The sequence below is a fragment of the Lipotes vexillifer genome, unplaced genomic scaffold (assembly GCF_000442215.2).
Source record: "Lipotes vexillifer unplaced genomic scaffold, Lipotes_vexillifer_v1.1 scaffold182, whole genome shotgun sequence".
NCBI lineage: Eukaryota > Metazoa > Chordata > Mammalia > Artiodactyla > Lipotidae > Lipotes > Lipotes vexillifer.
The window spans coordinates 442,314-459,430 of NW_006798798.1; the positions used below are offsets into that span (position 1 = coordinate 442,314).

Genomic DNA, 17,117 nt, shown 5'->3' on the forward strand with positions numbered 1-17,117 from the left:
CCCTACATATTGGGGAATGTCCATTCTTCCCATAAAGCCCATTGAATTTATTTCTTCCCTAATAATTTTTTTTTAACTTTGAGGAATAATTGACAAATATAACTATATATGTTTAAAGTATACAACATGATGATTAGATATACTTATACACTGTCAAATGATTATCAAGGTAAAGATAATTAACACGTCCATCACCTCATATAGTTAACTTTGTTTGGGGGGGCAGTGAGAATACTTAAGATCTACTCTCAGGCACTTTCAAAATATATAATATCTTATTATTAACTTTAGACACCATGCTGTACATTAGATCCTCAGAACTTACTCTTCTAACTGAAAATTTGTATCCTTTGACCTACATTATCCCATTTCCCTGTCCCCCAGCCCATTCTACTCTGTTTCTCTATGAAATTGACCTTTTTAAAGATCACACATATCATATTTTAATTAAAACTAAAATTAAATAAAATTTAAAATTCAATTCTAGATATACTAGTCATATTTCCAGTGCTCAATAACCGCATGTGGCTAGTGGCTACAACATTAGCACAGATTTTAGAACATTTCCTTCATTGCAGAGAGTTCCAAATGACAGCTCTGGTCTAGATAATACTACATAATTATGTGACAGGATGCAAATGAATTTTCTGCAATTACTCTCCTTCCTTCTTCACTTCATATTTGAATGAACGAAAACCTGTGATTTAGGATTCATGACTGATACAAGTAAATAAGTGGTAAACGTATTGCTTTTAATCTTTCTAGAAAACAATGACTAAATGCAAAAATTACTCTACCCAGATCTGTATCTTTATAGGACTTTTATAAATATCTATTGACTAATATACAAAAAAATTGACCAATGACAAATACTAGTCAATGTTTAATATTAATTAATAGGAGAGACAAAACTGATCTTCAAAGTGAGATAATAAGTCAAGAAAAATGTCTACCCAGATAGTCAAGCAATGTAATTTCAAGTTTTTCAAATTACAAAGTAAAACAGGCCTACTGTAAAATAATACAAAAAACTGTGTAAAGAAAGAACCTAACCATCTCCCTCGCCCAAGCCCTGAGCTGTGACCCACCCTACCAGCCAGCAGGCACTTCCACACCCTCCTCTCTGCTCATGCAAACATGTCAAAGCAACAATATACATATAGAGGGTGTTTTTTGGTTTGTTCTTTTACCAAGAAAACTGTGTTATACAGTTTACTTTGCAATGTTCTTTTCACTTAGCAAAACATCATAGACATCCCTATGTGTCTATAGATATGGCTATAACTCAAATTTTCCCAATCTCTTTCTGCATATAGACAGATTTATGCATATACACATATATTCATGTATATGTATGTATATACATATATACATATATGTATATATATAATTTTACAAAATGGGCTATTTATGCTGGGCAGGGACATGCAGCATGTAATTAGTGGCATTTTCTTGCTTTTTCCTTGTTAGCTTGTTTCTACACACCCTCTGCTAACCCCTCTTCCCTCCCCACATCCATACTTTGCCAACTAAGGAATGTTGCTCGCCACCAGATTCTACAAGAAACAAGTCAATAGCCACTGCAGCTGCTAACCTACAATACACCCTGAAAGGAATTCAGGGCAAAGGTTGGGATAAGGCACTCTGGGCTCTGGGCAAACTGGTAGAACAGGCCCTCAGATAGTTAGATATTTTCAGAAGAAATTTTTTATGAACTTGGATTCTTGCATTTCCCTTACTATACTTAGAAAAGCACTAAAATCATTAATAGAGATATCTGTTCCTTGTGACTAGCAGTAACACTCTACAGAAATGTGTGCTTGATTGCATGTACCTCTTGGCCAAAATCATATATATACTGACCTCCCCCACTACCTCTTTGGAGCAGTTCCTCAGAGCTCTCAGTAAATCCCCCCAAAAAACTGAAACTCACAGCTCTCATGTTATGCGTTTTTTTCAGTCAACAACCTCAATCCCAGATAATCCATGTTAACAATAACTGATATTCTCCCACACTTTTCCCACACTCATAAAATTACATGCAGAAACTTTTATACATTCTTTTATTGTTTTTGTCATTGTCACTTTGTTTTTAGTTTTGGCCCACTATAAATTCACCAAAACAAATATTCTTATACCTTCATTTTCCCATATTTGTGTGTTTATTTCTATGGGGAGTGTCTCAAAAGAGGAACTGCTCCACCAGTGGGTATGTCTATTTTTGTTTTTGGAAAGCAGTCTGGAGAAATACATTAAAATGATCTATTTCTGTCTGGAATGTATGAGTTTACCCTTTTCTCACACTTACTCAAAAACAAAAGATACTAATTTTCTTGAAAGCTTTGCCCATCTGATGGATGTAAAATGATATCTCATTACCATTATGCTTAATCTGACAACTAGGAGATTTTATATCTTCTCATCTATTTACTAGTCACTTATATTTACTTTTCCTCTATTTGCTTATACATTCCTTTTTCTTATTTTTTTTCTGGAGTTTTGTCCCTTTCTTGTCAATTTATAAAATCTCTATATTATGGATATTAACTAATCCTTTCACTTTCATTAGAATTTTTTTACAAATCTATTATTTGTCATTTGATTTGGCTAATATCTTTTGTAACTCAAAATTTTATTTTTTTACATAAACAGGTCTATCTTTTCTGCTATAGGTATTTTTCTTGTTTGTTTTATTTTGTTTTTGTGGTATGCGGGCCTCTCACTGCTGTGGCCTCTCCCGCTGCGGAGCACAGGCTCCGGACGCACATGCCCAGTGTCCATGGCTCACGGGCCCAGCCTCTTCGTGGCATGTGGGATCCTCCCGGACCGGGGCACGAACCCGTGTCCCCTGCATCGGCAGGCCGACTTTCAACCAACCACTGCACCACCAGGGAAGCCCTCTGCTATAGGTTTTAAGTGTTCTGTCATGATTAAGAAGGTCTTTCCATCCTCAAATTACATATACATTTTCTAATATTTTCTTAAATTTTTTTTGTCTTACATGCATTTTAATCTCCCTAGAATTTATTTTTATGCATAATAAGAGCTAGGCTCCAACTGTTTTCCTTGAGATGGATGGTAGGTTTTGCAAGCACCACTTATTAAACAAACCATTCTTTCTCCTCTGAACTGAATCCTGTTTTTCTTGTATTAAGTTTTCATATACCCTGAGATCTAGTTAATAGTCTATTTTGTTCCACTGACCTGTCTGTTCCCATGTTGATATCATATTAATTTAACTACAATTATTTTATAGTAGGTTCTTGTATCTGAAGCAAATTTTCATTCTTCTTTTTTATATTTTTCTTGGCCATTCCTGGATATTTCTTCTTCTATACAAATTTTATGACCATTTTACCCTAAATAAAACAAAGTAAACAAACAAAAAAGGAAAAGAAAAGAAAAGAAAAAATGCTGTAGCAATCCTAATTGGAAGTTCATTAAATGTATATGTTAATCTGGAGAGAATTTACTTTTTAATGAAACTAAGTTAGCCCATTCAAGAGCTTCTGTCTTTCCATTTATTTAGATCTTGATTTAAACTTTTCTCTATAGTCCTATACATTTCTAATGAAATGCATTCATGTTTTATGTTTTTTGGTCACAAACACATTTAACAAATATTTATTTAGCATCTACTATACATCAAGCACTGTTCTAGGTCCTGAGAATAGTGCCTTAAAAAGTCTTTACCCAAGAGTAGCTTACATATTATAAAGGTAATGCTTTTCCCCATTTTCATTTTTAGGAACTTACTTCTGATGTAGTGAAAAGCTTTGATTTAGAATACTTGTCTCACATCTCAACACATTACCAAATTCTTAATTCTTGTGTTTTAATTAGGGCCTCTAGGTTTTCTGGAAATGTTACATTATCAACAAAAAAAATGTAGCTTTATCTCTTATTCTCAAGGATTTGTACTGATTATTTCATTTTCTTGTCCTATTACATTTTCTAGAACCTCCAAAATAGTGTTAAATAATGCTAGTGATAGTGGGTATCACTAGCTAGTCCTAATCTTTGGAGTCATCCTAGTGTTTCACAATTTAGAATGTTTGCTATTAGTTTTGCTAAATAGCCTTTCTCATATTTCAAGATTCTCCTTCCCTATTTATTTAGATTGGTGTTAGAAATGCCTTTTCCACATCTATTGATAACTTTATATGTTTTTTCTTCTTTGTTGCTTTAATAAGGAGTGTTGATACCAAATCACATCACATTCCTAGAATAAACTTTATGTAGTCAAAGTTTATTGTTCTTTTACTACATTGTTTGATTTTGTGGGGAGAAGGGAGATGCTGGGTACTGTGTATTTTATTGATAGTACATGACAAGCTAGTGCTCCCTAAGCCCCTCCTCTTCTTCAGAGGGTCTGGACTGGAAACTGTGTTGAGCACAGGAAATTCTCAGTGTGTTGAGGGATCGAGCTGGGGCAAGGACTCCACAACTGAGGGCCTCTCACTGTGTCTGGTGGTTCAGGGCTCTTATTTCTTAGAGGCCATGTGGACCATTAAGGGCCACCACCCTGTTGCTGTAGTCAAATACACTGTCATACCAGGAAATAAGCTTGACAAAGTGGTCACTGAGGGCATTTTCCAGCCCCAGCGTCAAAGGTGGAAAAGTAGGTTTCACTGCAAAAGTTGCAGGAGACAAGCTGGTTGTCAGTGCAGCCCAGGATGCCCTTTAGGGGGCCTTCTGATGTCCGCTTCACCACCTTCTTGATGTCATGATGTTTAACAGCTTTTTCTAGATGGCAGGTCAGATCCACAACCAACACACTAGGGGGGTGGAGACACGGAAAGCCATACTAGTGAGCTTACCATTCAGCTCAGGGATAACTTGCCTACAGCCTTGGAGTTGGCCTTTCCATTTATGACAAGCTTCCCATTCTCAGCCTTGACTGTACTACTAAACTTGCCATGGGTGAAATTATACTGGAACATGTGGACCAAGTATTTGATGTCAGTGAAGGGGTCATTAATAACAATATCCACTTTGACAGAGTTAAAAGTAACCCTAATGACCAGATGTCCAATACAGCCAAATCCACTCAATCCACCCTTTACCATCATGTCTCAGGGATGATGTGGCTATTTGTCAAAGGGGAGGAGCAGAGCCCAGATTTCTGTTACTGGTATTTTATTTAGAAATTTCCATTTATTCAGTAAATGAGACTGATGTATTATTTTATTTTTGTATATTTCATATCAGGTTTCAATACTAAATTTATGATAAATTCATAAAATGAATTGTAGGGCTTCCATCTCCCACCTCACCCCACACCCCCATGATGCAGAATTTTGCTAACCCCAAGTATGCTTCATGGACTAGTGGCATGGACATCACCTGGATGTCAAGCTTATTTACCGGAACTTGTTAGAAATGCAGAATCTGAGGCCCTAACCCAGACCTACAGAATCAGAATGTGCATCATGAACAAGATCACCAGATGAATATGCACAGTAAGATTGGAGAAGCTCTGACCTAGACTACTTTAAACAGCATTAGAATTATCTTTTCTTTAAAGTGTCATATAGAACTCAGATGAAGACAACCAGTCATGATAACCCTTTATATTTAACTTTATCTATGCTAATTGGTATATTCAAGGTATCTGCTTCTTGAGTAAATTTTGGTATTTTACATTTTGTTAGTAAATCATCTGTATCCCCAGAGCTTTATAACTTTGTTGCAGCAGAGTTGCATTATTTTATTATTAACCTCTTCCATCAAGGGTTTGTTGCAACAAAGTTGCATTATTTTATTATTAACCTCTTCCATCAAGGGATGATGGCCAGCTCTTTTCCTCATCTTATGTATTTTTATTGTCTCATTTTTTCTTTATCTATTTTCTTGGTATTTTCAAATAACCAGCTTTTGGATTCAATTAGTAATAATCCTTCGATGTTAAATGGGTGTGTGTGGAGGCACCCTACAACGTGAACCATTACTGTGAATGAGTTTAGCTTTGCTCTCTATTAGCATCAAGACAGACAGGACTTCCCTGGTGGCGCAGTGATTAAGAATCCACCTGCCAATGCAAGGGACACAGGTTCGATTCCTGGCCTAAGATCCCACATGCCGCAGAGAAACTAAGCCCCGACACCACAACTACAGAGCCTGCACTCTAGAGCCCAGGCTCTGCAACAAAAGAAGCCGCCACCGCAATGAGAAGCCCACGCACCGCAACGAAGAGTAGTCCTGGCTCGCCGCAACTAGAGAAAGCCCGCGCGCAGCGACGAAGACCCAACGCAGCCATAAATAAGATAGGTAAATAGTTTTAAAAACGCCAAACATGTACACTTGCAAATCTGAATTTCTAGGGAAGAGTGCAGGATTAATACCAATCTTCAATTGATAAAGTACAGTCTTGAATAGGGACATACCTGCACCTAAATTGCCTTTCTACATGCCTAATCGTATTCTAAAGTCATCTATGGCCTCGCTGGTATACCTCACTGAATAATGTTTCAAGCTTTTGTACATGCTTTAGAGTTTATGCCTTTCACACCCTTTATCTCACTTGAGATTTATATTTAAAAGGATCTAATATATAATCCTTGGCTAAGGGGAAAATGGTCCATAACCTGATTTTCATATCCTGAGATCAGCTGGGGCCCTCAGAATGCTCTGTCCTTCCAAAGGACCAACTGGGCCAGAGGAGAGGCTGTGTCTTTGGGGAGAGCTGAGAAAGCATGCATTCCCTCAGATCCAGGGAGAGGCTGAGTTGGAATTTTACCACACATAAAGAAAACGGTAGATTTCAGCCATTCACCCTAGACTGGACAATTACGTGAAATGCAGTAGCTTTTTTCCCCCTTCAATTAAGAAGTCAAAGTGATGTTTGCCCATTTAAAACTGTATGAAAAACCTATTATTTATACACTTTCATTTCTTACCTTTGCAAATATTCTATTCAGATTAAGAATTTCAAAAGCCAGATGACTGTAAGCTTTTGCAGTCAAATTGGCTCAAGTTTAGGATAACAGCTACAAAAAATATCAAGTGTAGTTTATTAAATTTGGGATTTTCAGTTCACTGACAGACCAGTCTTGTGTTGATTGTATGGAGGAATTGTTACAGGTATTGCTGAAGCAGTTCACAAAATTAATTTTAATTTTGTGCTCGAATTCGAGATTTCCAATCTATAATAATCTTTTTACAAGCATTCACATAAGCAAACACTTGAATAGTCTTTCTTTTGTGTTGTATTTAGGTCTTCTTTAAGTAGCTAAAGTAGAAACCATCTTAACCTCGCACTCCTGGCAAGATCATGTTTAGGACATTTTTAACCCCAATAAGTAGTGCTATTAAAAAAGAGAAAATAATCTGCAATCCTTCCTACCTCAAAGAAGAATTCATCAATTCACCATTTGATAGTATTCTTCCTCTCTAAGCAAAATGTTCCCTTCCTAAATCCCAGGATGGAAAGTGAATAAAAGAGAGATGAAATGGTATAAAGTAATGAAATGATGTCACCTGCATTTAAAAGTGTTGAAAATATGTGGGAAGAAATTAAAAGAATATAGGTGACAACAAGCAAGTTGTGTTACAGGAGCAAAGGGTTTAGTGATGGGATGCATGCAAGTAGGACCTTAATAGAGGTTCCACGTTAAGGAATTTTGAAGTCATCTCTTGACCTACATTAATGCATTCATCCATAAAGAAACACTGAGGGGGTACTATTTTTCAGATGAGGAAGGGAAGCACAAAAAGATTAAGTGATTTATGTCAGATCACACACCTAGGAAACAGCAGAGCCAAGATTTGAACCCAGGAACCATGCCCATACTCTTCCCATAACTATATGCAGGATGGTTTTTTAGGAGACAGGATTGGAGGAAATAGGAAAGACCTGTTTGGAATCTTTCTGCAGTAGACCAGGCAAGAATTGACAAGGAACTGGTACAGTACTTAAATTTAGGACTTTTTCAATTAAATATATATATATATATATACACACACACACACACACATGAAGGTCATCAGAAATACAGGCTCTGGACTCAAGACTCCCTGGGTTAAAATAAAACCTACCAGCTCTGATTGTAGACAAGGGACTTCTATGTGCCTGTTTCTCTACAATCTAGGAATAGCAACATTACCCACCTGATAGAATTTTTTGAGTTTTAAATGAGATCATATACATACACTCAACCTAGTGACTCAACCTAGTCAGTGCTCTAAAAGTTTGCCGTTATTTTTAGAATGCTACAGATTGCAGAGACAGTAATGGATCTGTTTTATTAAGAGACACAATTAGTAGGGTTTGGGTGTTAATTGTAATGGAAAAGGAGGCAAGAGAGGCTAGAGGTTTTAAGCTTGCCAACTGCTATGAAGATGGCTTTGGAGAAAGACAGATTTCCTTTCCTTTTGGATGTTTTGAGTTTTAGGTGTTAATGCAACATCCATGCACAGGTGCCAACTAAGCAGTTGAACATGAGCATGAAGTTCAGAGAAGTGAGCTAGGGGAGTCATTAGCAAATACTGATGAGAGTGTGTTAGAACAGTGGGCCGAGGATATCATCCTGAAAAACATGGACATTTATTTTGGGTTAATATACAAAATGCAATGATATTCCAATGACATGAAAATACAGAAAATGACAGTTTCAGCACTGTGAGAATGAAGAATGATTTCTGACATTCAGATAACAGTATGTTCCCATTGTTTAGAAAAATTAGAGTACCAACTGCACATTTTTATCCCAAGCCACAGATATCAAATAAGGACTCAGACTGAGTCAAAGATAGATTTTCCAAAGGTATGCTCAGAAAGACCATGGTAAATTTGGTGTTATCTCTAACAAACATTTTAAAAAAAATACTCTTTCCTATGATCACTCTTTTAAGAGCATAAGGCATGGATCTCAAGATTGTCCCAATTCCCAGTATAAAGAACTGTTATGTTAATGATCTCATGTCAGGGTGCCAACTGGTCAGGTTTCCTTCATTCTTCTTAAGTCATTTCTCCCTAATATCTAGGATTTTGTTTCATCAAAATAATCAAAAAGCTATCATAGGGCTGCTCTATCGACCCATTTAGCAAAGTAGTATCAAGTAATTTTACCTGTCCAGGCACTTGTGGTTACAAAGCCTTCTTTTAAAAACTAAATGGGATACTGGGATTTAACAGTTTATCATCAGTCAAAATATCATGAAAGACATAAGCAGTCCACCAAATACAGCAATTCCAGCACAGAACACCTATGATGCACCTTGGGATCAGCAAACTTCCTATTTTTGTCCTCCACTGCCATGTAGCCTCTAATGCAGTAGTCTTTTGGCATTTCAAATATGAAAATATTAACTACTGAGGTATCATTTCAGGGTGGGAGGAAATATGTCATTTCTCTACAGAAAAGTGGTGCTGTTGACATTTTTGGCAGCACAATTTTTTCAGTGTGTGGACCTGTGCTCCCTCAACTGAACATATTGCATTCCTGTCACCCCACCCCACAAACACCCCCAATACCAAAATCACCCTCTAATCATTGTGACAATCAAATGATGGCCACAAATGCCCCACAGAGCAGCAGTGCTGCCCCTGGTTGAACACTACTGTTATGAAACGATGGCTCTGTTGATTACAATAATGCTACCTCTGAGTTTGGATCTCTTTATCATAAAACCAAATACTGCAAACACAACAAATGCTTATCTAAGAAAACCAATTCCCATTATTACGGGAGTAGGATTAAGGGGCTCATAAAATCTTAGTTGGAAGGACTCTAAGAGAACAACTGTCCTAAGGAGATTAAGTGACAGGCCCATGTTTCCATGTTCAGGAAATGGCAAAGCCACAAAATCCTACATTATTGCCTAGTACTTCTTCCACTACACAATGCCCCCCAACTCACGAAACTAACAACCAGCAACTAACTCCTGGACATACTGGAAGCTCAGCAGCTTCAATTATGTACAAAAAATATTACTTGTTGACATAGGATGACAAAGGAACAGTCACACAGATTTGCTGGTTCTAAGGACTGATGCAATGCCTCAAGGTGTCTACTCCAGGTTTAATTCACCTTCAAATTAAAAGTTGAAACTTTATCATCCCACTAAGTTCCTCCAAGTAATAATTTTATGAATGTAAAATATATGCCAGCAAAGTTCCTGTATTAGTATATCCTGAAGAAGATAACAGCTCCTGGTGCCATTTTAAAAAAGAAAACAGGGCTTCCCTGGTGGTGCAGAGTCCGCCTGCCGATGCAGGGGACATGGGTTCGTGCCCTGGTCCGGGAAGATCCCACATGCCGTGGAGCGGCTAGGCCCGTGAGCCACGGTCGCTGGGCCTGTGCGTCCGGAGCCTGTGCTCCACAACAGGAGAGGCCACAACAGTGAGAGGCCTGCGTACCACAAAAAAAAAAAAAAAAAAAGAAAACAGCCTCAAAATTCGGCAGCTTTTACTAGATGTATTGGTGTAGTATTAAACAACACGTTGTGGGCAATTGGCACCATTAAAAAGTGGCATGAGAAAAAAGTGTAGGATGTTTCTCCCCATGAATATTAGAAAAACAATCTTCACCACAACGATAAACAAGCAAAATATCCAACAAATATATACCAACTTCTCTTGGTCTCATGATAAAATCAGGGGAAAAAAAACTTCACGTGAGATGATCCAAATATTAACACCAAATACTACAAAATATATTGCTCAGACATGATACAATTTCCCTACTTTTAAACAATACAAACATTTCCATGGTAATCTACATATGCACAAAAGATCAGAAAGCCCTCCATTTAGAAGAGAACATGTCAAAAGGTAGTAAGTTACCAATGTTTGGCATTTTTTTGTCTCATATTTATACCTAAATACTTGAACCTAAATGTCATTATATGGAGACCTAGAACAAAATATTAAGTGCCCCATTTACCATACCTGCTAATTTTCTTTCTAGAATGGTGAAAATGAACCAAAGATTAGTATCTGCTCATAAGCCTGGAAACTCTGACATTTTTTTTTGATACACTTAGCTACTGATTTTAAGGACTAGAACCCTGGAAGGCCAGTTCCCTTTGGAAGACCTAATCACCGAATCTCATTTGCTATTTTACAAATGCACATGTGATCACAAGGTGGACCCAGGGAAGTACTTTACTAACGCACCTCCAAATGGAAAAGACAAGACAAATATATCAAGATGGCTGTGATTCTCAGCAAAGGGTAAAGCCCACTTCCAGTTTCCAGGGAGAATATCAGACCTTGGTCTTGTTTCACCTGTGTAATTGGAGGCACGAGGCAGAAAGAAGAGGGTGTTAATTCTGGTATGTCTCCCTACGCCCACCCTCACTTCACAGTGAAAAGTGGTGACTGCAAATCCAACTGGAAGAAACACCTCAAAATGTAATCATCAAAGAAACAAAACCAGCAGGATCATTTTCACACAAAGATAGTATTAAACCTCAGATGCACTACCCCCTTTCTTCCTCTTGATAGGATGGATGCAGGAGCTTTGGGAGACATGAATACCCACACCAGATGAAGGAAATAACAGAGGAGCACTCCCCTTTTGGAAAGCTTCCCTCAGATAATATCCCATGCCACTAACTCTTAAAACTGAAGAATTCTAATTACTAAGTTACTCCCATAAATGATGAATAAAATTTCTTGGCCCTTCATACTGGGGGGAGTGGAGAGGTATCCCACACACATAGCCAGGTGTGCAAAATATAGGAAACTTGGATACTATTGTTTCTGCCAATGCCAAAATACATCTCCCAGGTCTTGGAGACAACCAGCTAATTCTACCTCATCCTAACCATGAGCTCTCTAGAATCTCTGTCCCTGACACAAAGAAGGTAAATAAACAAGAAAGTCAATTACAGATTTCACAAATATCTTGTACACCGGTCTGTAATTTTTAATTATAATCAACTATCAAAGACACTGCACCTTTCAAGTCTTTGAGCATAACAATGTTTAACAGTGGCTTTATTAGGTGAATGCTTGAAAGTATTCAACATTAAATTTAATTTACTTCAAATGTTTGCAAACACATCATTAGCAATTCTTAACTATTTCAAACCAACTAATTCGAAGTACAGAAGGCTTGTTTTCAAATAACTCTTCTGAGGTGACACGAAGACTGAAAGAAGCTTATGACTTGAGTCCTGGTCTCTAGCCAACAACTACTATATCATCACTGGTGAACTCATATGAGGGAACTTCCAGGTTGAGAGGTGCAGGCCCCTTCCTGATCCTGCCAGATGCATCATAGTGTGACCCATGGCAAGGGCAGTAATAACCACCAAAATCTCCTGCATTTGCAATGGGTACACAACCAAGATGAGTGCAAACACCTATCAAGATAACCCATTCAGGTTTCTTTACTCGTTCTAAATCATGCTGTGGGTCCCTCAACTGGGACACTTCAACTGCAGATTCCTGGTCAATTTCCTTCTTGGTTCTATGGCGCACAAACAGGGGTTTGCCTCTCCATTTGAAAGCCATGTTCTTGCCCTCTGGAATATCGGATAACTTGATTTCGATTTTCGACATGGCCAACACATCAGCAGAAGCACTCATGCTGGAAACAAACTGAGAGATGACATTCTTGGCAGCATATGCAACACCCACAGTAGTTGTTGCAGTTATCAAATAGGAGAAACCTCTTCTAGCCTCACTGCTCTCTTTTGAAGACTTTGTACTATCTAACACTTCAGCACGACGATAGTCAGAGAAGTCAGGCACTTTGATGTCCGTATGGGAATAACGAACAGAAGCAGGGACTGCAAGATAAACAGAAGGTTAAGAAACACAATTAGATAAGGACTCTGAAAGGGGTATACATCAGGAAATGGACCTTTATGGATTCACAAGCAAAAATCAAATTATAAAAATGTGAAATATTGCACTCACTGGTCTCAGAAATGGTCAAGTTGGCAATGCCAGCATATAAAATACTGAAAACAAAATGAAGTCAACCACTACCTATCATATTGGTATGAAATCATTAGATAATAGGTATAATTGTGTTCCTCCTGACTGAACATTGCGATTCAGAATTCATAACAATTCAGTGTACCAAGTTAAAAAAGTTAAATAGCACTGTAAACAGCAATATTTTAAGTCCCCAAAAATTCAATCTAAGACATAAATATCACCCATATTTTCTGGATTAGAAGAGACCCTAAAACTCATCTAGTCCACTCATTAAATTGATGTGTGATCATCTTATTAAACCAAATGTCTAACTTTATTTTCCTATCTACCTGCTCTCTGAAAGAACTGCTAAAAATTCATAAAACACTAATTATAAGATAATAAACATTCTGTAAACAGTATAACTTTAGTTGCAGAAAACTTAAGAGATTTCTATTCTAGATTTTGGGGTATAAATTCAAGTAAAGCCACCAATGGGCAGAAAAGGATATCCTTATCAGGATACGGAGCTATCAAAATCAAATGAAATCTCCAAAAGAACCAATTATTTCAATTTAATATAAAAAAAGAGCAAATTTTTCATGTATCTGGCTCTTCAGTGAAGGGCAAAACATCTATAAGAGTATGGGCATTATCTTTCTTTTTTTACTGCTGAGGATCTCTCAACTGGGACACTACCACTGCAGGCCATAAAAAGGCCAGATGTTTACATCAAATGAATATTAAATAAACAAATAATTACTGTTTATGCAGTATTCTGGATGCAAGCAGTTTATTTTTTGAAAAAACAGGTATGTCCTTCTGTCCCATACCATTTTTAACTGTCTGACAAAAAATTAACTTACAGTATCACTTTTAAGTATGTTTCAGGAAGTAAATCTCTTTGTAAACTCTAGTCATTTAAGGAAATCTGCTACAGGTTTCCTTTTTAGAAAAGGGGCACTAAAAATTCCTTATTTTTTGAAAATGTTTCCAAAAGAAATATGCACTTTTAAAATGCATTTTCATATAAGTTGCAATTCTACTTGACCTACTAGGCTGTCTCATCCTAACATACTTTCTTGAGCAGTCAAACATTACAATAATACATTTCACATGGTTCTCAAGGTCAGTAATTTTATGGAAGCCATAAGTATTCACAGACAATGGTGAAACCTATGAAAAGCACTCTGTACTTTTCTAACTCACTCAACATTTTCTGTAGGGGACCAGGACACAAGTAGTGACTACTTGAGATTCACAACTATGGCAAAGTGACATATCACATACTACCCTACTAAAGTATAATTACTTTCCCTTAGCACTGTCTGGGATTACACAGGAAAGATGTGTATCATACTTAAAAGATGAAGAAACCAAAGTTCATACTTCTACGTTAAAAGCCCTATTTACAACCCTTCCACACAAGCAAATGTATAGGGACACTAAATGGCTTTGTCACAGGGACACTAAATAGAATGGCTCTGTCACTATCATCCAGAGACTTGGTGGCAAAAGAAATGCAGTTGTCTACTCCCATTCTATCTAGTAGGTTACACTTTATACTGAGCTCCACCATCAAGAACATAAACTGCCATATTGCAAAAATCATTCTCTAAATAATTTATATAAATTGTATTAGGTGTGACTTAGCAAAAATCCTAGCTAGATTTAGCTCTAAACTAAAATAAAATCAGATACTTATAGAAACATCATCTAGAAATGGATGATGTTTCTATAATTATCTGTTTCTGTAAGTATCTGATTAAGGCATTATAACAAAACAGGGTTTTTTGATTTGTTTTGTTTTGTTTAAGGTGAGCTCTAATGTGTCCAAACTCAGGGATCTTCTCCTGACCCAACCACCCCTTCCCACATCCTCTACATCTTTCCACAAACCACCTATGCAGGAGATTTTAATACAAATTTAAGCTTCAAGCTGAAGGCATGATTACAGAAAAGAGGTTTGCCTTATATTTCTACTTTACCACTTCTTGGAGAAGTCAGGTAAGCCCCTGATTTTTAGAAGAAACTCTTTAGCTATTTGACAAATTCCAAGACACTTTTCACCTTTGTTACTGAAATTTTCTCTTCCCTTAGTGTTTCTCACCTCAAGGTCCAAAGAACTGGCTTGGGCAACTTCTCTAAAACCCACTGGTGCCTGCTAAAAAAACCTGCCACTTTATTCATTCACAAATACTCTGCACCAACTATATGCAAAACCTGAGATTGTGGAAGATAGATATTCTCTACACATTGAAGCTAAAGGTCAGAGGAATCACCAATAAATGCAATACAGAGTGGAAAGTGTTATGTGCTATAAAATGTAAAGGAATCAGCAAATGTAAAATTTTATTGACCTGATCCTGAGTTGAGATAGAAAGGATGGGTAAGACTTGGAAATGTGGAAAACTGAGTGGGAGGACCATTTAAAGTAAAGAGAAAAGGGTGAATGAAGGCAGAATAAAGAGGGTGGGGGCAACTTGGTGTAGGGCAAAGGTCACCAATACAACTGTCAATGAGGCCAGGCAGGTAGCACAATGAATCAAGTAGCCCTGATGAGGGCTGTGATGAACTGGAAAAGCACTTGCTCCGACCAAGGGTGCAGCCAATGCACAGCACACTAGACATGGAACTAAAGCCCAGTGCTGCCAACTTTCAACATTTCCAGAGATGCCAGAAACAGTCTGTTTTTTAAAACTACACAAGTTGGGCAGACCTCAGGCACCTGGCTCACAAGTTGCCAATTCAGGATCTCCAAACAGAGCATAAAAAGAAAAACAGAAAACAAGGCACCAAAGATAAACTAGGCTATGCTGACAGAGGGTGTAAAACACACTCCTGGTGAGAGCTTACGGCTAAATCAGTCTTTAAAATCCACGCACTATCGCGTACACAACGTGTATCCTTGTGCAAGTCACTTCACCTCTTGTAGTCCGTTTTCTCATCTGTAAAATGGGAGTAACATCAATCTCTGCCGGTTGCTCTTCTTGAGGATGAAATTCATTACGGTGTGAAAACCCTTTGTCCCAGTGCCTGAAAACACTGCTGATACTCTGCAGTGTAGTCTACACTATAAACGACCTTGCGGCTCGTTTCTTTTTCTTCGGATCTGCGGTGGTGACAGGGAAGGACACACAAAAGGATGGGAGGTAGCGAGCGGGACAACTTTTCAAATTTAAAAGCAATTCCTATTTTTTGAGAATTTATAAAGTGCCCCCAGAATGTGTTAATGGCTTAACGTATACTTTTTCCATCTGAACCTTACGATATAACCTACGAAATTGGTAAAATAATTAATCCATTTCACTGGTGAGGGAACACGTTTAGGAATCTGCCCAAAGGCAAACGACCTGTAAGCAGCAAAATCTTTTGTCAGACTTTGCTAGAAGCAGTCGGGCTCCATAGTTCTTGAACTTAACCGACGAAGCAGAAAAATCAGCCTGTGGTTGGGAAGCCTATACACAACCACAAAGGCCCAGAATGTCAGAGATGGAGGTCACCTGAGACCGTCCAGCGGAGCAGCGCCCCCGAACAGGGGACCCCGAGGCCCGGGGAGATACAGAGGCCTGCCCAAGGTCGACCCAGCACGGCAGGCAACCCCATCCACAAACAGGGCTCCGCTCCATCTTTCGGCAGACCGCCCGCCCTTCTCGGCTGCTCCCGGGGTCCAGGGCCGGAGGGAGCAAGAAAAGAGGGACCCCTCAACCCCCGGTCGTTCCCCTCAGCCCGGCTCACCATTGAGGCCCACGGAGGCGACCAAAGGCCGGGCTGCGGCCTGGCCACTCAGCGACTCCCGGCACAGAAAGGACCGCTTCACATCCAATACTGGCGACTCCGAAGTGGCGGGCACCGCGGCCTGCACCAGGGGCCGCAGCGCGCCCGCCACGCCGCGGGACGTGGCCGACAGGACGGGCGCAAACGGGCCCGAGCGAACGGCGACCGAAAACATGGCGACGACAGCTCCAAAAGCCAAGCCGGTCACAGGGACGACCAACTGCCCGCGGCGCAGGCGCGAAAGGCGCGGGACCCGTGACGTCAGCGCGCAGGCAGAAGAGGAGCCACGCCCCCACACAGGGCGGGGCGAGCCTGGAGCGCCGCAGAGTTAGAGGCGATGCGAGGCCGGGCAGGTAGGAGGCCGTGCGGCCACCTGTGTTAGCCCCGGGTGTCTAGCGGCCTGAGTTCAGGGATCTGCCCCAAGAAAGGGGGCAATGGAGGCCCCAAGGAATGTCCCATGGATCGA

The 17,117-nt window shown here is 39.0% G+C and overlaps 1 protein-coding gene and 1 pseudogene across 1 annotated transcript; both read right to left on the reverse strand.

The window, feature by feature from the left end:
* Positions 1 to 4,484: 4,484 nt before the first annotated feature.
* On the reverse strand, positions 4,485 to 5,069 carry LOC103076531 (glyceraldehyde-3-phosphate dehydrogenase-like; annotated as a pseudogene).
* A 7,061-nt stretch (positions 5,070 to 12,130) lies between these two features.
* UQCRFS1 (ubiquinol-cytochrome c reductase, Rieske iron-sulfur polypeptide 1) lies at positions 12,131 to 16,826 on the reverse strand. The gene is made up of 2 exons (XM_007470924.1): positions 16,613 to 16,826; positions 12,131 to 12,741 (listed from the first exon to the last, which is right to left on the reverse strand). Exons 1-2 carry the CDS (start codon positions 16,824 to 16,826, stop codon positions 12,131 to 12,133), a joined length of 825 nt encoding a protein of 274 aa, XP_007470986.1.
* Positions 16,827 to 17,117: the final 291 nt, after the last annotated feature.

What these genes read in the sequence shown, in the direction of transcription:
- UQCRFS1 (XM_007470924.1), bottom strand. Translation starts at nt 16,826, where the DNA reads ATGTTTTCGGTCGCCGTTCGCTCGGGCCCGTTTGCGCCCGTCCTGTCG. An exon ending in CGCCTCCGTGGGCCTCAATG is followed by an intron (nt 12,742 to 16,612) that starts GTGAGCCGGGCT and finishes TTTATCTTGCAG; the next exon opens with TCCCTGCTTCTGTTCGTTAT.